This window comes from Chenopodium quinoa, unplaced genomic scaffold, assembly GCF_001683475.1.
Source record: "Chenopodium quinoa cultivar QQ74 unplaced genomic scaffold, ASM168347v1, whole genome shotgun sequence".
Classification (NCBI taxonomy): domain Eukaryota; kingdom Viridiplantae; phylum Streptophyta; class Magnoliopsida; order Caryophyllales; family Amaranthaceae; genus Chenopodium; species Chenopodium quinoa.
Genome location: NW_018743920.1, coordinates 3,563,108 through 3,584,980, shown reverse-complemented (window position 1 = coordinate 3,584,980; position 21,873 = coordinate 3,563,108). Strand labels below are relative to the sequence as shown.

The window sequence follows — 21,873 nt, the reverse complement described above, 5'->3', positions numbered from 1 at the left end:
AAACTTTTGTAAGAAAAGAATAACACCAATTCTTGAATTATATCAATCAAAATTCAAACAAAAAGAAACTATACCAGTCAAATAGTAATATACTGCCATCTTTGCATTTACACTTTGCTCAGTTGTCTGTTGTTTTTACAGATAATATCAGTAACATCAGCACAAATGTTGCTAGACTTGTTGTAGGAATGGGAGTTTGAGTTATGCTCGTACTTGCCTTCCTCCTAAAACAATTGGTTGCAAGAATGTCACTTGGCTTTCTGTAGTGAGGGATCGTTGCTCACTGCAGGAAAGCAGATGGTAGAAGCTTAGATTGAAATATTTTGGCCCCTTGATTCTTACTGTAAGTTACCAAAAATAGTCATAATTTTTCACGCATTACGTGCAGTTCTAAATCGTTGGAATGGCTTCCTTAATATTTTGGACAAGGGCGTCTTTGGAACTGGTATGAATTTTCCAATAACAGCCAGAGGCCAGCTGAAAAAAATTAAGAGAAAGAATTAGATATTCAGAACCTCATTGCTTAATTGCATGACTGCAACCTTTCAAGAGACGTGTTTATCTGTTGATACTTGTAGTTCAACAAACTGTTAAGCAATTAGCTAGGCTCTTAGTGAGCGAAAAGGTACCAACCTGAAGAGGCCGATGGCAACTGAAAGAAGCCACAGTTTCCAGTTCAGTCTAACAGTTGTTGTGAACTTCCCAAGGAATTCTATGATAACTATCTGTTAAAGGTGGAAGGTAGCTTATTAGAATCAGGACTAGTGAAACTAAGATGGACATGGCAAGGAGGTACAAAAATCGAAAATTAATTTAGTGACTACAACAGCAGCAGAACCACCTACCTGAAGCACAAGTGTAACTCCAATAATCCCCATGAACAGGTGATTGCTAGTTATACCCTTGAAGACATTCAATTCATCTGGCTTACGAGCATTGAATTCGTTAAACAACTGCAGCATGAAAAGGAGATTAGGATCCAAGTTTACATCTGAATAGATTGGAGAAGTAAGAAAAGATCTACTAATACGAAATTTACAGCTTACTTGACAGAGAACAAATGCATTGAAAATCAATGTATTCTTCAACTTATTCTGATGCTCAAGATTGCCTTCTTTTAACAAAGAAAAATTGCTGCTACCAAAGTTGAAAGCAAGGAGAATAGCAACTTGATATAGCGCCTGCAAGACCAAAGCAAGGTTGTGATAACCTTGGTATCACGCGTTTTTCTTAAAAATTACTAGGAGCTTAAGATGGAGAGATATTTACCTGTACAATTAGATTCCTCCACATGACGTTCGTAACCAGAGGCTCCCTAAACAAAGAAAGGATGTCATAATCACCATAGATCAACTTTACGATAGTGCAGAATAAAGGATATCAAAGACAAAAATACAATTATTTTTCAAGAATCAATCTGAGTCTAAATTCATAATAAACCTTCTGCCAACTGGAGCTCTGCGCATGAGCTGGTTAGTTGGTGGCTCGGTGGCTAGTGCAAGTGCTCCCAAAGTATCCATGATGAGATTTACCCACAAAAGCTGCATCAACAGCATAAAACATTTTAGAGAGATAATAGGGATTTGTACAAGAGAAAGGAGAGCAAGAGACACTACCTGCACAGCATTAAGAGGAATACTGCCCGAGGAAACAGCAGCGACAACATTAATAATAAGTGCTGCAACATTTACTGTGAGCTGGAACTGTATAAATTTTTGAATATTTGCATACACAGAACGTCCCCAACGTACAACCTGCATTCATATAAATCTTCAGTTGCTTACTCTACCAGTAGGTTCTTTTCTTGAAAGACTACATGAAAAGCTTAGCAATACATGTTACACTACCTTAACAACTGATGAAAAATTATCGTCCAAGATAATGATGTCAGAGCTTTCTTTAGCGACTTCTGTTCCAGAAATGCCCATGGAAAGACCAATATCTGCCTAAAGTACGAGTAACATCAACTAACCATGGCAGAATTTTTGAGACTGAATGGCTTAAAAATGACTATAAGTAAAATCATAAAAATATTTGCTTAATATATACTTCACCACATAGAAAATGAACTAACATCAATTTCAAGCTAAAAAAGAAATCAGCCTTCCTGATAAGACTTTACACAGTAATGAGAGAACAGGATCAGCTATATAAATATCACAAATTGAAATAAACTACTTTGAACTGCTTCATTAAGTTGTACACTATAGTTGATGTGTTAAAATAATTGATACGTATTTTCAGCAAAGTATCGGTAGTACAACTGTACAACAGTTGATGAATTATAAACTTATCCTCACAACTTCACAAGTAACATTTTGTTATAATAAGTGTAATGAAATCTTAGTTTCATATTTTAACTTGTAACTTATAGAACTGGAATGACGTTCTTTCAACTAAGGAGATTCACGCAGATTATATCATTCCAACTTTCCATCTAAGCTGCCATAATAAAAACCACTTATCAAATCTGTAGGACAACGTTGATTATAGGAATACATAAAAAAACCAGAGTGAAACCGTCATACACATCTGAGTATTTACTTTGGTGAATTCGTAAGATGTTCAATCCAATATGAGATCACAGCAGCGAGGATGGTTTCAACAAAAGAAGCAAGCAACAAACATCATCTTTTCCCATAGGGTATAAGGAATCCTTTAAGCAAGCTCATATTTTGTTACATTAATAAAACCCAAGTCCTCTTTAAATAGAGCCTGTGTATGAAATATAAGCAAAGAGAACTATTTACTTGAAGCCCAGGAAAATACCTCATTTAGAGCAGGGGCATCATTGGTGCCATCTCCTGTGACAGCTACAACATCACCTCCCTTGCGTAAAGCCCGCACAAGCAATAGTTTGTCATTTGGAGATGATCTTCCCATCACCTGTATACAAGAAAGAAAAAGGCTTAGAATATTGAGAAGGAAGAGATTAGTCATAAATAAGATAAAAAGTTCATGCCAATCAGACATACTGTTATTTTTTTGGCAACTTCCTCTTGTTCTTTTTCTGAAAGGGCACGGAATGCTCTCCCTTCAATGACAATGGGTTCTGTAGCATCAGCACCTGGAGGAAGAATCCCACACTCTGTAGCAATTGCTTTTGCGGTTTGAATGTTATCCCCAGTTACCATGCGGACCTGTTGTTGCAATTCAACTTAATTAAGTGCTGAATCTAAAAGTAGTAGTGAATCTTTAAGTTGTTTTCTTAGTAGAGAGCATCGTGCAAATCTTTCTGCCTGTTTTAGCTACCCCGTTGGGGTTGCTGAAGAAGAATTATTAACAGATGGTTTCCCCAACTTTGGCAGGACTTTACAACGCATTAAAAAGCTTCCCATCTCATTTTCTCTCTTGAAAAAAGTCAAGTGAGTTGATTTTGTTGATCACTCACAATATCTTATCATTCATTTAAGCTAACAATATAGCTTACAAATTAAAATTGCATAGAGTATTGTACCTTCACACCAGCAGCTGTGCAGAGTCTCACTGCTTCATCAACACCAGGCCGACAAGGATCCTACACAAGAAAATTAGACAGTAACATTAAGGAAATTCGGAGTTTAAAATTTATGAAATCATAGGCTCTTTCAATTGAGATTCATAATAAAATGCAAGAAAGAGTTTCTATCCTCTAAGAATATCACACTATCCATTCACCCCTCAACAAATACTGTATGTTCACGTATAGCAAGAAAATGGAAATCTTCTCAGTCACAGTCTTGCTCCTTCAGCCATTCAGCAGTATGACAGTCAGTTTAACTATAACATCAGATGTTTAACAATCGCATAACTGATAAAGACACTGAAACCTTTGCCCATGAACTAGTAAAGAGTCAATGAAATACATCCTCATCTCTACAATTTATAAGAACTTTAAGCTACTTATGAAGAAAATATATACACATTACATTCAAATTTCTCCCAGGTGTTTCCCTTTCTAAATCTTAGATCAGCTATTGCTTCCATTCTAACATTACTTAAACGCAATCACAATGCTTTTAATCTTACATTAAACATACTTCGTCTGACATTCAGTGTTATAAAGGTAGATCAGGTCAGAGTCTTATAGTGTGAAACAGATGATAGCGTTATATTATATTAAACGCAGATTACATCAGTCTAAGAACAGATGGTAGCATTATATAGATTATTTGCCACTTTCTACTATTCGAAGGCATACAATTGTGAGTGAAGAAATCAATTTTAGAAATAGCTCTTTCTTAGCATATAATTTTGTCTGCACCAGAGTACTTCATTCATATCTATACCTTTATGCCAACAATTGCTACCAAAATCAGGTCATCCTCTGGTAGAGTCCATTGTTCTAGCTCCTCCTCATTGGTATTTGGAACATCATTTCTGTCATAGGGTCTATAGGCAAGGGCGACACATCGCAAACTTTTTGCTGCCATATCATCAATGATTCCTTTAAAGAATGACTGCGGAAAAAATTTACACTGTAAGTATCCAGAGATGAATAGTAATATTAACAGCTGATTTTAAAGAGGATCTATACTTAGCATCAATATTCAATTACACGGTTTTACACAACTCAATCCAAGAGAACTCTTCACACAATCTTTAAAAACAAAATTATCTTCAGCTAAATAAGCTACATAAGAGTAGTTATTACCATTTCATTTTTAATCGGTTTCACAGAGCCATTCTCGTCAAAAAATTGTGTGCATGAAGAAAGAACCATCTCAGCTGCCCCTTTCCAGTGAATATGAACATCAGAGTTGGACTGCAACAATATTAGAAGTTTGAAACTTAAAACAGCATAAGAACATTAATTAGATAATACGTATTGTAGTAAATACTTCGGATTCTTATAAGGGAGATCATACACATAAAGCAATGTGTACTTTTAACTTAGAAGATAGCAAGGTCAGTAACACACACATCATATCTATCCAATAATGTAAATTTATGACAGGGAAATGCAGGGAGGCAAGTACCAGCTGCAATGCAACTCCACCACGCTTTTTCTCTGAATTGAATGGGCAAACATGGAGAATAATGGCTTCTGATCTCACAGCATCAAACTTCATACCCATCTTTGAACATATGACAAATTTACAAGGATAAGTATATATAATATAAGGGAATAAACGTGTTTTGGAAATAAACTACTGATTCTTAAAATATATTAAGGATATACCTCTACTCCCCAGGACAAAATAGCCTTTTCTGTAGGAGATCCAGAAACTTCTACATTGCCACCCTCCTGTGGAAGAGATTAATAGAAGCTAACATCATTTTAGATATCAAATGGAAGAGGAAAAACTATAGAATACCAATGAGTGAATTCCTTTCTGTAAAGAAGAGCACTTATTAAAGTAACAGAATTCCATTACTTGAATACGAACTTGTCAAAAACAAGAAAAAAAAAAAGTATTAGAAAATAACATCATACCTTAGGAACAAAAACACTACCAGTGGTATTAACTGCAACACCTTCGATTACAAGAGTGGAGAGCTCCTTCATCTGGGAAGCATCATTTGGTGGATTCAACTTCTTTTTACCAGCATAGGCTTCCACTACAGTCATCTATAAGAAAATAAATCAGCGAACGATTTAAACAATTACAGAAGGCTTTCTCCACATGTTCCCCTCTTTGTTGATTTATAAAGAACTTAACTTAGCTTCTTCTCAACCCATTGCAATAGAAAACAGTAAAAAACTAAAAACCAATGATTATGTATGAAGCTACAGAAATATAAACCAATACTCACCTGATTTAATGTAAGTGTTCCAGTTTTATCACTGCAAATAGTAGTTGCAGAACCCATAGTTTCACAAGCTGAAAGCCTTCGTACCTGTAAAAACAAATAAATAAAAGGATATTAATGTTATACAGTGATAAAATGAACCTGAAAATTCTATAGAAAAATCAAATAAGGCTCATTGAAATGGCAATAAAACAAAATGGCTACTCAAGACTTCTACACATACACTAGTTTATCAATACTTCACAATGAAATTTTGAATAACCGTGAGGCTTAGGAGAGATAGATTATAAATTATAGCTTAATAAATCCTTATAGTTATAGCAAATAATGACTAAGTCTGCATCCTCCAGTTATGTTCTATTAATTGGTAGTCAAATAGCACGATCAACAAAAACCTTTTCAAATATCAAAGCAGTGAAATGTTAAGATTGCAAAATTTTGACATAATACAGATATCAATACATATCAATCCGATATCATGCAGATACATACAGCACAAATAGTATCTTAAATAGTTAACAAAACAACATGAACTGAAAGTGCGATTCTATTTCCACGTTTAAGCACATTTCTGGGAGGATGTACATTACAAGTATATTCCCAAATTAAAGATGCAGAAAAAGGAAAGCAAAAAAAAAAAAAAAAAAAAAAAAAAAAAAAAAAAAAAAAAAACATACTAGGGCTTTATCTGCCATCATTTTGCGCATCGAGTAAGCTAGGCTGTCAGGAAAAATAACAAAAATAAATACTGAGACACCAAAAACAACACAAAAATTACCCAGATGGGAAAAAGAAAAACAACACTCTTACGTTAAAGTAACAGCTAAGGGGAGTCCTTCAGGTACTGCAACAACCACAATCGTGACCTGAAATGTGCGATGGTCAAGAACATGAACCACTATATAAGGTTTACATCAGAAGAATTAATCATACCGCAATGGTGAAAATCTCAATCACTCCATCAACTGCTTCACTAAAGCTTGTTTTACCCCCAACAAATTGTACTTTACCATCAGGACCTTTGGTGTGGCCAGTAAAATATCTGCAAGAATATCCTTAAAGTTACAGCTCCCACTGGACGATGTTCCACTAGTCAGTAAAATAAATGACGCATATAATACTTACCGTAGCACCAGAATGACCAGGACGGCTACAGCAACAGAAAGCCCAACTATGCCTATAAAAGTTGCCACCCCATTTAATCGCACCTAATTAACATATGTGTTATTAAAAGCCCAACTCTTCTGAAAACAATCTAGAGGCAAAAGGAAACGAAAAAAAAACCTGCAAAGGAGTTTCTTCACCGGTGTCTTCAGAGATACTTGCCATCAGCAATCCCCATTCGGTATTAATTCCAACACCAGTAATCTAAAACCAGAAAAAGTAGCTAATGCTCAAACAAATGCAATACAGCATAGAATAAAACATACCAAATATTAAGACTCAAATGAATACTGAATGAATACAAAAAAAGCTCATACCAGCATATTTCCAAAGCCATCTGCCACTTTACAACCGGCTAAAAGAAAGGGTGACTTTTTGTCTTTATGAACCTGTGAAAAGAGGCATACATCTTGAAAAATATCAATTTAGCAATACCAAAATTAATTTCAAAGTAGCCTAACCAGCTTACAATCTTGCTTTCTCCAGTCATGCTGGATTCATCAATCGCCAAGGAGTGACCAGATATGAAGACTCCATCAGCAGGGACCTGGGTTTACAAAATAAGAAGTTCAAGTTAGTATTCTCGGGTCATGCTAGATTCAGCAAGTGAACAGAAAACGTAACTATGTGCACCTGGTCTCCAATTTTAAGAGGCACAACATCACCAACAACAATGTCAAATATAGAGATCTTTTCCCTTCTGCCACCTCTAATCACCTGCATTGACAATATTGTGCAATTAGATATGTGCAAAAATATATCTAAACCCAATAGATTTGTATAAGGAATAAGCAAGATAAAGTGTGCCGTATGTTTTGTTAAAGATCACACACCTCTAGCTGAATATTCCTTTTCTCTGCGTTCAAATTTTTAAACTGAAGAGATTGTCGATAATCACTGATGGCTGTTGATAAATCAAATTAAGTTTGATGAAAAAAAGGAAGTTACTCATATCATATATTTAAAGCAGAAGAGATAATAATTTCAAGTTTACGACAAGAAAATGCCAAAAAAAAAAAAAAAAGTTTACGACCAGAAAATTGGAACTGTGCAGGCAATGACTAAACATAATGTATAGTAATGAACGAAACAAGCAAGCCTGAAACCAGTGATACGCACAGACATATCTAAATAGCTGTCAGAACAGTATACATATCCATCTCCCCTCTCCTTCCCCTCCCTCCTACCTTCCCCACTTGCAAGTTTCCAAAGAATAAACTAGTTATTACACCAAATGAATTTCAAAAATGATCTTAGAAAAGAAACTCAAGTCTCAGACGTCAGACCTAACCAGTTATTTCAATCTAAAACCTTTGTTTTTGAACATTGTAAACTTTTTTGCACCCAACAACAGTTAGGTGCTTTTTTAACAAGAATGACTTGATTTTAGAGTAAGCTTCAACATCAACTACACTAAATCAAAGCCATGAAATCTCAAACCCAGCTCCAGTCTCTCTTTGCCATTATGTCTCATCTACCAGCTAACAACAAAAATAAAAAGGTTTAGTGGCAATATTCATACCAGTAACAAATATGACAAGCAACACTGCAAAAACAATGCTTCCTCCATCATACCATCCTTCCTTAAGACCCTGCATTTAGAAACTAGAGTCAAAATTTCAGCCTTGGAGAGGAGATTAATACAAGGGGAAAGCAGTAGATTACTTAATAAGTCAATGACTGTCGGGAGGTCAATAACACATATTTCCCTAGAGAAACAGAAGTAGGATTCTTTTGTACAAGAAAAAATTCCAAGAGAGCTATTTATGTTCAAAGACCCTTACAGAAATCCAGTAATACAAGCTCACCTCAGTTTTAATCCCTAATGCTAGTGACACAACTGCAGCTATGATTAAGATAATAAGGGTCAAATCTTGCCAAGATTCCCACAGAAAAGACTGCAAAAACAAGGAATTTATCAAATCAGAATAATTTCTGATAAAAATGAAAAATGCTTTGGAGGTGTTTTCATAAAGTAGACAAACTGATTACCCAGAAACCCTTTCCCTTTTTGGTAGGGTATGTATTTGATCCAAATGAGTTCTTTCGCTTTACAATATCATCCACCTCCCCTGAGACTCCTGTTTCTAAGTTTGTACTAAGCTTATCTTCCAGCCCTTTAACCTGAAAGTCACAATGTTGTAAAGTCAGTAGACAATTATCATTGCATGAAGGGTAGAAGTAGAGATAATATTACTTACTCCTCCATAATCATCCAGAGCTGAAATTTTATTATCCCTGACCATTGTAGAAAGTTGTTCAAGTCCAATTCCATAATCACCCGTTGATATTGGAGGTGACAATGAAGGGTCTAGCACTAAATACATATCATGAAAAGAACATAATAAGCAACTGTCACAGGAATCAAACTTTAAGTGTAGGCTGTGTAACACAGGATCAAGGGATTACCAATATCTCGTTGCCCAGCCAATTTGAAAAGCATTGCTGCCTGATGAACCACCAAAAGAAACAACAAAAGTAAGAAATATATCACATTAAAACAACAACAATAAAACAAGTACATCAATCTCGGAAAAAAGTCTGGTAATACTTACTCTCACAACTTGCGCATGGGCTCTTATCATTCTTCTCCTTTGCTCTTTCTCTTCATCCTTCTTTAGATCCAAGGTGTAGCGAAATCGACGGGAGGCATTTAGCACAAGTGCTGCTTGCTGCAATGGGGGAAATGTATCAGAAACTTTAAGTTCCAAACACCCTCATTATCTATTGTGACACCGTAACACAAGGCAGAAACCCAATAAAAAGAAGTTTGTGTTATGAATAACAACACGATCAAATAAATATGTTCATTCAAAGGAATATAAGCTAGTAGCAATTGCCAAAAATCAAAAATCATGTCACTGGAATCCCTATTCCAACATGGTTGATATTACCCTAAAAGCTCTTGGAAAACATTGTTGGAAAATCTCCACTACACTACGTCTGTTGCTACAACTTGATCTTATCTCAAGCCTTTAATAATTATCATTACTATACTAATATCATGTCAAAAAAAATAATCCCTGCTTACCTCTTAAAGGACATACTGAGGAAATATAATCATCACTAAAAGAACATTAGACTCTCAGAGTGATGAATGGAATATTATCATACCAAGCCACAAACAAATGTAGTGTAGTAGTAACAGAAAAAAAAACAAAAATACCAAGTAACAGATTAATGTCAGAAATCTGAAAATCTTGAAATCTATAGAATACATGTGTTTAAGCAGAATCCACTCTAGCTAAAAACCAAATCGAGGGTTCACTAGCCAAAAAGCTCTGCAGGTATTTGGAAGATAATTGTATGAAATAAACAAAGCCATCTTGATACAAGGGATGTTTTTAATAAAGTAGAAAAGATTATTTACAACGGCATTTGTTAGATGATCCCGAAATTAGCAATTCACTTTAAGGAAATCAACATCCAAGTTAAGTATATTTACTGAATTTCAGTTCTCATGCTCCAGTAGACCACATTACACTTCCATCTACCAAATAGATACTCCTCACTAGAAACAAGTCCAATAATATAAGTTTTTGTTATATACTGCCATCCTCAAGCACAAACTCCACTTCTCCAACCCAAAAATAATATTGCTGAGGAAACGGGAGCCAGGGAAGAACCTTTTATAAGAATCTGTTTCTACCATTGTTAACCAGATGTATCTTTTCATGACCCATGCATCAACTGCAACACCAGAAATATCTCCCTCTATGATTGCAAAGCATCATATATATGTTGATAGAATATGCAAAGCCGAAATGTGGAACTCTCATCACATGCAAAAACCCCAGATTCTTACAAAAATATTTGTACACGATGTATCATCTTCATGGCAACCTAGGTACCTTTTCATATAAGCAACTTCTCCAAATATTTTGATTGTTAGGAATAAATATTACATTTGAACCTCTTAAGGCATCCAGCAAATTTCTGTGTACAGCAATTGAGAGGAAGTACCACTCTCTGTCGGGTATGTATTTCATCATACATACTATCGTATTGCGGTTAAAAATGCCAACCTTTTTTTTTTTTTTTTTTTGGGGGGGGGGGGTTAATTTCATTGTATTGTAAGATACAACTTAAATACTTAGTACAAATAGTACCCCTGAATGGTCTAGTAGTAAAAGTAAAACCTTCCCACAGTGCTGTAAAAACCTCCAATGATATGTTTTTTTTTTTTTTTTTTTGACATTTTTCACTCTCCTCTCTTTTCTGGCCACATCTTTTTTTCCTGATCTTCTCACCTTTTTCTTTCTCTTTTTCCTTGAGGTATAGATTGGCCCTCCCGTACCACGTAGGTGCCTATCCAGCCTCGTATGGTTGTCTCTTGAAAACAATAGGCGAACCCTGTGGTTGTGGTTACTCGGCTACAATGATTGTCTTCAAAGAAACAACATGTTCTAAATACTACAAGAATTTTTAACAAATCATCCTTGTCGTCGATCATTGTCTTGTTTGTTGGAGTCTTTTACACCTTCAACACTACCTTCCTTAATTCATATAACCATCACAATCACCACAAAATTGATTGAACCCCACCATGAACAAAATCACATGGGCATCCTCTCCTAGTGAATAGTCTAAATACAATCCAATCATCACTCTTTACATATAATATCCATTTAAATTACATTATAATCAAACGCACAATAACACAAACACATAAACAAATAAGATCATGTTACATGGTACAAGGGTAACAACATATAAACAATTTCTTTTTAAACACCAAATAAAAAATAAATAAATAAAGCATACCCTCCAACGCCTAAGGGATTCAGGTGGTGCATTCTTAGTATTGGCAATATCAAAAGGGTCATCAAAATACTCGTCCTCGTCCTCCACCTCCTTCTCGACCGCCTCGTATTCATGTTCATTGTCATAAGCAACACCCGCCTCAACATCAACACTTCCCGGCGGCAACATCTCCTTGTTATCGGTTGGCTCGAGGCCACCCGCCATGATAAATAGCCCTTGTTTTTCCTCAAACTATTTCTTTATTTGTCACTAAACAAAATAAAATCATAAAAAACCCCCAAAAAAAATTAAGGAGCCTTCTCAAGGAGAGATGGCACCCGCCCTATAATTTTTTGGGGGTAAACAAATTAGTTCAGAGCCAGTGCCGCCACCCCCTACTCAACCCAAAAACAACCAAACAAAAATACAAACCCCAAAAAAAATTTGAAAAAAAAAAATCCCAAAAATAATTATTGGATGAATATTAACCAACAATAAAATCGGATCATTCGGAAAAAAAACCAAAAAAATCCCAGATAAGAGAAACGTGTAAAATGGCTGAAGGAGAGAAAATACAGGAGAAATAACACACGTTTTAAATTGCATATTAAAAGTAATTAATTCTATTAATAGTAACAGTTTTACTTAATTAAAAACGCTGAATTTAGATTCATTGTATTCATAATTTAAAATTTATTAGTGGGTATTTTGTTAAAGAAACTTACCGCAAACACAGCAAAAATTATGCCGCCAATCTCTCTGGTTTTTCTTCGGTGTTCCTTTCTGAAAGTACATTTTTTGATGATTATTTGAATTAGTTGGTTAAGTTAGTGGTGATGAATGCGATGACGATTGTGGATGAATCTGCTACACTACACAGAAAGTGGGGAATAAGTAGTTGAATATAAGTAGAGTCGATTTTTGTAACTTTCGTAGAAATTTCCCGCCTTTTAAAAGTTATTACTCTTATACAGTAGAGTACAGTACTAGAACCCGTGGTACACACGATTAGAAAAATTCAGATGTATACCTCCGTTTTCTAATGTTCTTAACACTACGATAAAGAAGGGAGAAAGTGGGGTAAGAGAGAATAACGTAGTAAAAGTGGTTTGTAAAACATGGAATAAAGTACTTTGACAAAAACAAAATTTATAAAGAACATTATGAAAAGGAGTGTATGAATGAATAATTAGATTGGAATAATATAAACCTTACATTTTCCACATTTTCTATGAAAAGCCTTAAATGTACTATCTAAGCTTTTTTGAGTGCATGATACGTCGAAGCTCATTTATGTTTTCCAAGGACTAAGATTGTAACTTGAATTTAATTGAATCGAATTAAACTGAATTATAGAAGAGAAAATTGAGTACTAGACTAGTGAGTCACTGAATGAGTGGCCTACTCATAACAATAACGAGTCACGAGCTCTTATCTATTGACCATATATTCCATGGCCAGATTGAAGTCTGCTCACACCTAACTCACATTATTGTCCTTCAAACTTTCCAATTTCAAATATAGAGTGATTGATCATTTGATCTCCATTGTCGCATGCTTTTCATCAATTTCACTCCAATCCACCGTCTTTGATGGTGTGTAAAAAGGATTCCTGGTTGCGGCGGTTTGAAAAGAAAATTACGAGCTAGAGTAAACCATCCAAAATCATTAAGCTTTCAAGTCATAATGTGAGCAGACCTAAAAGCATCTATTATAGACTTTTAGCTCACACTGTTCAACGGAGAACAAAAGCAAGACAATGATAAAAAATGGCGCCTTTCGGCATAAAATTCTCCAATTAATCATATAATTTTCATAATACTTCCAGATTTCATTGAACCACAGGACCACAAAATTAAGCTTGTATTCTTCCTATTGCTCTTCATTCAAGGCCACAGTCACGGGTATTAAGTATTAATCAGCGTGAACTATCAAACAAACTACTTTTAAAACAATCAATCCACATATCTCCGTGCATTATGTACACAAGTCAAGACTCAGCAAAATTCTGGGTAATTACAAATCAGACAGTGGCCAAAACTCAACAATCATTAGATGAAAGTACTGAATATATCAAGAAGGTGGGATGATAGGGTTATGAGCCTCAATGTCAACATGCTGAATTCCTGGAACAAGCTTCTGGATCTCTGATTCCAGCCTATCTACTTCACTTCCAAGAGCAGTCACAACTTCCTCGCCTGTCATTTACAATAATTAAGCTTCTCTAAGTGATGAAATAGTTCTACATAAATTTACCCTTAGACATGCATGTTACCCTCTTTGACTGCACATGCTCATTTCAGAAAGACTTAGTCCACAATTACATACCATAGTTCGACATAACCTTGAGCAATTCAGTGTCATCTTCTCCATTTGCAGCATCCCGGAACTGCACAGTAAGAAACTCTCAACTAAGTATACAGACAAGGAGTTTCCCCCACAAAAACAAGGGTGGCATATACAGATGTTTCACTTAATTAGCAAACACTGTACACAAACTATGTTACTTTGACTTGGCATTTTTGGTACCAAACCTGTGTCAGTACAATACAGCAAAGACAAGGGTATGGAATCCATACCCGACAATTGATCTAACAACTGAACAATTCATGTGACTTAAATCCACAGGTAAGACAAACGAAGGGGCCAAGAAGAGAGGCTTTAGGAGAGTGCAATCAACATAAAGGAATAGATTTGCCATTCAAGGAGCAACGTAGAGGTCCTAGATTAAAATGGTAAATATATGCGTGGATCTAACACGTTTTTGAGTTGAGTCCAAGTGGAGTTACTTATTGGGCTTTGGATTTTAGGGCCCTTGATATTCTAATGATTTTAGTTTCATGTCTTGATATTAGATATGGATTATTATTGTTAGAGGCTGTATTCAAGAAGTTAGAATCTCGTATCCTGCATCCATTCCAAAACTAGAAGTGTACCCATAATTCTAAATTCGAGTCTTGCCAAGTTAGATATGTACACGTATGCAACACCTATAACTGAGTTTATCGTAGGTCATGCACCAAAAAGTGAACATACTAGGAGAAATAATCTATTAATAAAAAAAAAAGTATAAAAAATGGATGATAGGCTTATAGAAAATTACCTGTCTAGCCCATGGTTCACGCCCAGCACGATTAATGTAATTTTGCACCAGCACGACACCATTGAAATCTGTTGCATGGACACCTTTCAGGGTTAATTCACTTTAATATAGCTACATTTAGTCACGTATGAAACATTAAGGGGTATATAAAAGATTAGTCATATAAATCCAATAATTTTAACATAGATCCTTGAGCACATAATTGATAAAGCATCATATGCTTAATTAAAACATTACAGTTTCTCATTTTGTATGCACTGAAGATATTCGCAGAAAGTGCTGGACAAAATATTCATGGTTATGATAACTTCCTGAACCCATTCGTTGTCCAAAATACATTAAAAACTATATTGGCTGACACCTGACTAGAGTATGTTCATGTTATTAACCACAAAGGTAGCAAAATTGACAAGGCAATAAAAAATAACTGCCTCCATCCCCAAAAAAAAAGAGAAGGAAAGAAAAATAATAAAGTATCTACTGCCGTTCCTGGTGAGCAATTGAGCATGGTATCCACTAAATGCACATATCATGCAGCATAACTGTAAAAATTAAAGAAAGGAAAGTGAGAAGATTCACCAATTTCTGCCTTAAATCTGAAGAACCCAGGTCCAATCACCTCACTTTTGCAGTCATAAATTGCATCTACAACCTTTCAAAGATTTAAGGACAAGCAGTGAGAAAGGAGATGCTTTATAACCATAGTGTAACTGATTAAGTTAAGCAGTGATTCAAATGAAAGTGTGGCACCCAAAGAAGACATACTGGGTCATTTTTCAAAAACTCCAAGACCTTTTGCATATCCTGGTCATCAATTGCCCTTCCAATCAAAGCATGACGATTTCTTTGGATCAAGAAAATGGCAACCTGCGATTATTCCACAAACAAATACCCATTAATTATGAAGGAAAGAAACAAACTCTAGTATTCATAAGCCACAAGTTGCTACATTAACTACTTCAAAACAATAATTTAATAAAACATTTGGTATCAGACGAGTTCTATATTTTTCTCCTTTCCTCAAATTTTGATTTCAATTCCATTAAACATCATTTAGAGCCCAGTATTACTCCTGCCACAGGCAAGGTTGGGAGGTTCTCATGTACACAATGTAACTCCTAGTAGTCATAGATTTAGAGAGGCTGTTTTCCAAGGACCACACTCCATTCCATTGATTAACTAAAAGTCTAATATGCAAACATTAGAAAGAAAGAGCTCCCAAGTTCCAACAATTAAAGACTTCGACCTAATCTTTTTGGTGCCTCTTGTGGTATACAATACATTGTGATGACTTAAAGATACTGTTGCAGATGCTCAGTATGAACTTTTTTCTACCACGTTTTTCTCTCCAATACGAGATAGTTCATAGTTGTATGACTTGTATACGAGTATGAGTTGGAGTGTCCTTGACTCATGTCAACCAAAATATGCCAAAAAACTGCTATGTATAAATAAGATGGTTTTCAAGTTCATCATGTGAGTTTTGCAAGTTGAATAGGAAAGAAATGTTACTGCTTTCTATTTTAACGTTGTAATTAATTTGGTTGGAGATGGATGATAACACCTTTCAAGATTGGGTATCTGCTCCGGTTCCTATGTGGGAAGTTGTATATAATATATAGCTTCTCTGTGGCTCAGGCTCGTGGTGCTGTTTCCGGCTTAAATATTGTGGTCTACAGACCCACTCTTTCACACTTGTAAATCGAGATCAATTGGCTCTTTCACACTTTTCTGTCAGTTGTCGAGTATGGCAGTGGCACATAGGAAAGATACAGTGTTTTAAGCTTTATTTTTATGCATTTAAAAGGCTTGGATATTTATGTAGTTCACCTAATTACCTAAAGATGTGTAATTTCGATAACAGCAACCATCAAAAAGGAATGGAGGTAGTATTACTTTTACCACATAACATTCATAATACTCCGTAACAAATGTTATTATGTAAAGTATATTTAGATTGGTCTATATAAAATTTTCAATGGATCAAGTTTTGATAATTTTTCATTATTGATAATTAATATTGATTGTTAATGTTGTGCATAGGCAAACGAGAAAGCCAAAGTTTAATGTCACTCCTAGGGGGCTAGGGCTGCATACATCAAAAATGATAATAATACCATACCACGCCAGAAGAAACAAAACATCAATGGCTATAAGCACTCTAAGCAAAGCGCCAAAGCCACATCTAGAAAGTTGTTGAGAGGTTTTACTCACCATTCCAAGCAAATTACCAACAACTATTGAACCAATGGGGTCATAGATTGGATTCCCAGTGGCATTCACAGCCATTAGGGAAGCGCCTGCAATAGCTAGGCCAGTTACTGCAGCACCATCCTGCGAATTCAAAGTTAATGAATAAGGGACACAATGAGGGGTATATCAGAGAACACAGCCCACCACAGAAAGCCCTCCTTCAGGCAAGAAAGACAAACAATAGGAATAAATTGCATCCCCAAAACAAAAGAGAAAAAAAAAGTCAGTGAAGCCTATAATGTGCTTGAAGACATAAAGCATGTACCATGAGTGAGAGTGAGTGGATAAGTGTGTGTTACAAGTGATTCACATGAGTGCGTGAGCATGAGGAAAAATAATACTCCAAGGCTTAAGCAGAACAATCAGTATTATGGGATTATAGGTCAATGCAACCAATCAATTTATGGAAAGCATATAATGATAGCAGATCAGTTACAGTATCAGACTACAGAGGTAGCACAAACCCTTTTGAAATCAAATTCCAATATGCTCAATTAAGAATACAGTTTGTCATCAATAACAGGAAACAAAGTCAGATAAGATGGAACCCCCCATACAATGAAAAATAAGACAAGAGTCCCATACCTATGAACATAACAAAAGAAAGAATTTCTCTTCTCTATAGGGTGTGAATTCACAAGTCTATATGAGAGAGAGAAGGCAGAAAGGAGGGGGGGGGGGGGGGAGAGGAACCCAGATATCTCATTTAAGGAAGTAAAATAAAAATTTCCCAAGCCACGGGCCTTTTCAGCAAATCAAATTTCATCAGACCCCAATTCTATTTGTTAGGTTTTACTTTTAATATTTAATAATACTATCCCTAAGTATTGACGAAAGTGCCAGAAATAAAAACAAGACACATTCTAAATCAAATGCATATTTCATTAACAATCTAACATCTAGCTAACTTAAAAACCTAGGAAGCATAGATATATGGAGTAATAGTATACATTATATCCAAAAAGTATTACACTTTAACCATAATACATAGATTAGTGCACATGTACCTAAATTTTCGTCTATAATGCAACAGTAACAACGACTTACCTCTGTCATGACTGCAACAGAAGTTGGATCATGTCCACGCCAAATGTAGTCTCTAAGCTTCATTCCCTCAGCAGCTGCCCCTTTCCTTACAGCATGTATTGCAACAACCAGAGAAGCACCTGAACAACTGCTGATGTGTTAGAAAAACAAATCAAACAAGCAATCAAATAATGACCAGCAATCTTTATTGAAAATGACTGTACCTTCAATAATAAAGGAGCCACCTATAACAAGGGCTGCATATTTAATGTGTTCTGGGGGCTGGAAAGATTATCAAAACAGAATTTAGAGTAGTTGCAGACAAATCATCATAGTGCAGTGATATTTTTTAATAATTTGTAAATACCTGCGAATCCCACAAGTGTTGAAATCCATGTATTATTGTTGCACCCGAGCCAAGGCAGAATATGCCAACAGCAGAAATCAAGGACCAGACAAATCTCTCCTTTGAGTAACCGTAGCTATGCAACACAAAGCAATGGAACTCATATCAGCCTATCAGGTATGTGCCCATCACCCACTAACACAATTTTTATTTTTCATTTTATTCTAACACTTTTTTTATATATACAATTAATATTAAACACAGCCTATTTTGATTATTTCATCTAAGTAAATCCAACATAAACTAACATGAAAGCATCAGTTCTTGAACTTTTTTTCTCCCAGTAGCTGACACTTGTCTATTAAACCGCAAATCAGTGAGTTTCTATGGAATATAATGGAGCACAAAATCAATGAAGTCACTTTCTATGAAAAACTTACGGATGAAGAGCGTCTGGACCACGCCTTGAACTACTCAACCCATATGCAAGAAGCGCCTACAATGTGAAGATGAATTAGTCTCTCTGCATGCAATAATCGATGGATAGAGTCAATCTCAATGCACCAATACTTTCAATAAACAACATTCACATGATATTACGGGGGGAAAAAATAGAGTAACAGGTTTACCTGATTTGCAAAATCCGCAACAGAGTGTATAACTTCAGCCAGCATAACATGGCTAGAAGTCGTCATCCAGACCCCAAATTTGAGAGAAAATACAAGAAAATTGCACCATAATGCAGTTGTGACAGCTCGCTGACTAAAGAAATAACAGAAAGGTAATCAATAAATGAAGACATTCAAATATATATATATCAAAGTATCTCCAAGTCATAAGCTATCATCATGAGCAATCATTATGTGTGAATGAATGCATGTAATATTGTACAATTGTTAAGTACATCATTAATTATATCTTATGCCTAATCATAGCCCTATTACTTGCAGCACCACTAAGCAGTAAGCACATGTGAGTCAATTTCATAACTTTATCGTATATAGCTAAGGGCATATATCTGTACATAGCTACTATGACACAAAACCCCTATCAGAGCATCAATTTATTGAGTTTATTCCAAGAACCTAACACACTAGACACGATCAAGCAACCTATCACTGTAATCACCCAAATACATGAATAAGTTTGGTACAATATACACTCTTGTTTTCATCAAATATCAACCTTTATAGAATCTATTCAATTTAATAACTGTTCTCACTAAAGAAACCAATAAGCAAATCCAGCTTATAAAAAGTGTAACGGTTTCTTTTTTCTTTTCTTTTTTTTTTAGGGAACCATTTTCCAATTAATTGATGGTGAAGAATTTTAAAAAAATAACCACAACCAAATAGATTATATGTGAGGATACAATATAATTACAATATTACTAGTATAAAAAAAACAAGGCTCCAGCTTTTTTAAAAAGCCATATGTAAATAATAGATTAATAAACCCACTATACTAACACAAAAAACAGATAATTTTATCAATAACTCATGAGCCAATATTACAAATTAATTCAAGAAAAAACATATAAATAAGAAAATTAATAAAATTAAATTAAATTACCTGTGTTGATCAGTTACTTCAATCCTTTTAACTTCTTTAGCTCTAGTAAAAAAATCTGCACCCCAATACAAAGACAAATTGAACAAAATTAACAACAAACCACCCAATAACTCAAAATCAAACATTAAAAGACATTTTTAAACCAAAAAAATGCTGAAAAGTAAGAGAAAAAGGGAAGAAACAATTACTGCGATGAAAAGAAAGCTGATGATGACTAAAATCAATCGGAATTTGGGAAAAGGGAGAAACCCTTTTGGAGGAGGGATTAGACAACAAAAACCCTTGTAAGAAATTGGTAGAAATATTAGTATTAGGAATTCTTCGAAACCCTTGTTCAACACCCGATTTCGCAGGAGTTGACGAAGAATTGGAATCGTCGCAACAACAAAAGATTGGAGAGAGAGAATGCGGCGGAGTTAGCGACGGAGGTCGGAGGGGTGGGCGAGGGAGGAGAGAGAAAAAGCGCCGCCGCTGCATTTTCTCTATTATTGGTGCTGCTACTGCTACTGCTACTGCTACTGCTACTGTTGCTGCATTATCTTCAGGAAAATGGAGGAGAGAGAAAATGGAGAAGAAGAGATTGAAGATTGAAAAGTAGAAGTTGGCGGTTAGACTAAGAATCAAGCAAGCATTTTTTCAATGAAATGAAGCATTATTCTTACTTCCCTCCAACCTCTGTCACAATGTCACATTACACTCTTGCATTTTGTTATGTGCAGATAGACAATAACAACAATGTCAACGAGATTTGATTTAATAATCACGTGGTAATTCGTGGTCTAAAAATGTGTAAGATAGTTTATTCCATGAAAATTTACTCCATAAGTCTATACAATATGTTAGAAAGGATTTTGTTTGATGTATTTTAATTAAGGCCTAGTTCGGCAAAATGTAGTATATGTGTTAACTGTGACTTTTTTTTTACGAAATTAGTACTTTGAATTAGTCAAATCACTAAAAAAAAGCTACCTAAAAGCTATTGTCGAATACGCCTAAATCGATAAAGTTTAGCTTAGGTTGTTTAAACAAAAAAAAAAGCTGTAATGCGCGAGTTGATGAATCCAATACGGAGTAATAAGGATCAAAGATTATTCAAACTAATTTCAAATCCGATAATAAAAAGTTATAGTTATGAACAATTTGGTTGATTTTGGGTCTATGCATATCTTCTCTTTTTATTTTTTTTTTATTTTTTTTTAGTGCAAACCATAGATATCTATTGTTGATGAATAGTTAGGAGGAAGTACTATTGAAGTTTTGTCATGCATTTACAAATGCATAACAAATATAAAAATATTAAAAAGTACATGGAAGAGAGAGAAAGGAGGAGAGAGATAGGTAGGTAAGACCACTTTTAAATGTACCACTGCAAACTTATATAATATCATTGCCTATTTAGTGATACTATTTCTATACATAGTTGGTACTACTGAATGCATATATAGTATAACTACATGCATACATTGTACCGCTGAATATTCAATAGTACTATTTGATGGTAGTATTGATCACCCGATGGTACTACTCTAAATTCAGAATATGCATTTATATATAATTACACCCTTGCCCCTTGTCTGCATTTCTCTATGCATAACAAAACTCCATTAGGACAAGCTCGAATAGTTAGTTGATTTTGGGTCAAGTCAAGTTTTAAAGATAAATAAAATATTATATTTTTTAAAACAATTGTTAAAATATCATACTTTTAAAAATAATAGTTAGTTGATTCTCGCATTCTCGTGTGCAAAGCATGTGAATAGTTAAATGCATAAATGTGAAAAGGTCCACCTAGAATTAAGTACACAAATAATGCATAATACGAAGTAGATGCTTAGTCGGGTTTGGGTCAGAGAGTTTAAGTTGGGTACTCCGTAAATCCGTAATCATTAGTTCGTTACATGTCAATCTTGCTAGGATTAGCCAAGGCAAAGGG

General features: G+C 35.0%; 2 protein-coding genes across 6 annotated transcripts; both read right to left on the bottom strand.

The window, feature by feature from the left end:
- Positions 1 to 9: 9 nt before the first annotated feature.
- LOC110687978 (calcium-transporting ATPase 9, plasma membrane-type-like) lies at positions 10 to 12,653 on the bottom strand. 5 transcript variants are annotated; one of them, XM_021864635.1, is made up of 35 exons: positions 12,366 to 12,653; positions 11,662 to 11,983; positions 9,453 to 9,569; positions 9,307 to 9,346; positions 9,099 to 9,214; positions 8,890 to 9,021; positions 8,706 to 8,795; positions 8,420 to 8,489; positions 7,731 to 7,801; positions 7,531 to 7,614; positions 7,367 to 7,444; positions 7,215 to 7,286; positions 7,018 to 7,101; positions 6,859 to 6,941; positions 6,667 to 6,775; positions 6,544 to 6,599; positions 6,411 to 6,453; positions 5,737 to 5,820; positions 5,417 to 5,551; positions 5,162 to 5,227; positions 4,959 to 5,057; positions 4,634 to 4,744; positions 4,269 to 4,439; positions 3,458 to 3,517; positions 2,976 to 3,140; positions 2,770 to 2,886; positions 1,848 to 1,946; positions 1,617 to 1,754; positions 1,441 to 1,541; positions 1,270 to 1,315; positions 1,047 to 1,181; positions 846 to 953; positions 634 to 725; positions 383 to 477; positions 10 to 283 (listed from the first exon to the last, which is right to left on the bottom strand). In XM_021864635.1, exons 2-35 carry the CDS (start codon positions 11,863 to 11,865, stop codon positions 249 to 251), a joined length of 3,306 nt encoding a protein of 1,101 aa, XP_021720327.1. In that variant the 5' UTR covers positions 11,866 to 11,983; positions 12,366 to 12,653; the 3' UTR covers positions 10 to 248. The 5 variants fall into 5 exon arrangements, with proteins under 5 accessions (XP_021720327.1, XP_021720328.1, XP_021720329.1 ...); XM_021864636.1 differs by having other exon boundaries at positions 11,662 to 12,653; XM_021864637.1 differs by having other exon boundaries at positions 10 to 477; positions 12,366 to 12,652.
- A 764-nt stretch (positions 12,654 to 13,417) lies between these two features.
- Positions 13,418 to 20,656, bottom strand: LOC110687979 (metal tolerance protein C4-like). Its single transcript, XM_021864640.1, has 13 exons — positions 20,129 to 20,656; positions 19,941 to 19,995; positions 18,998 to 19,130; positions 18,809 to 18,864; positions 18,390 to 18,504; positions 18,247 to 18,304; positions 18,044 to 18,162; positions 16,958 to 17,077; positions 15,509 to 15,610; positions 15,323 to 15,395; positions 14,744 to 14,811; positions 13,969 to 14,029; positions 13,418 to 13,838 (listed from the first exon to the last, which is right to left on the bottom strand). The coding sequence occupies exons 1-13, from the start codon at positions 20,415 to 20,417 to the stop codon at positions 13,714 to 13,716; spliced, it is 1,374 nt and encodes a 457-aa protein (XP_021720332.1). The 5' UTR covers positions 20,418 to 20,656; the 3' UTR covers positions 13,418 to 13,713.
- Positions 20,657 to 21,873: the final 1,217 nt, after the last annotated feature.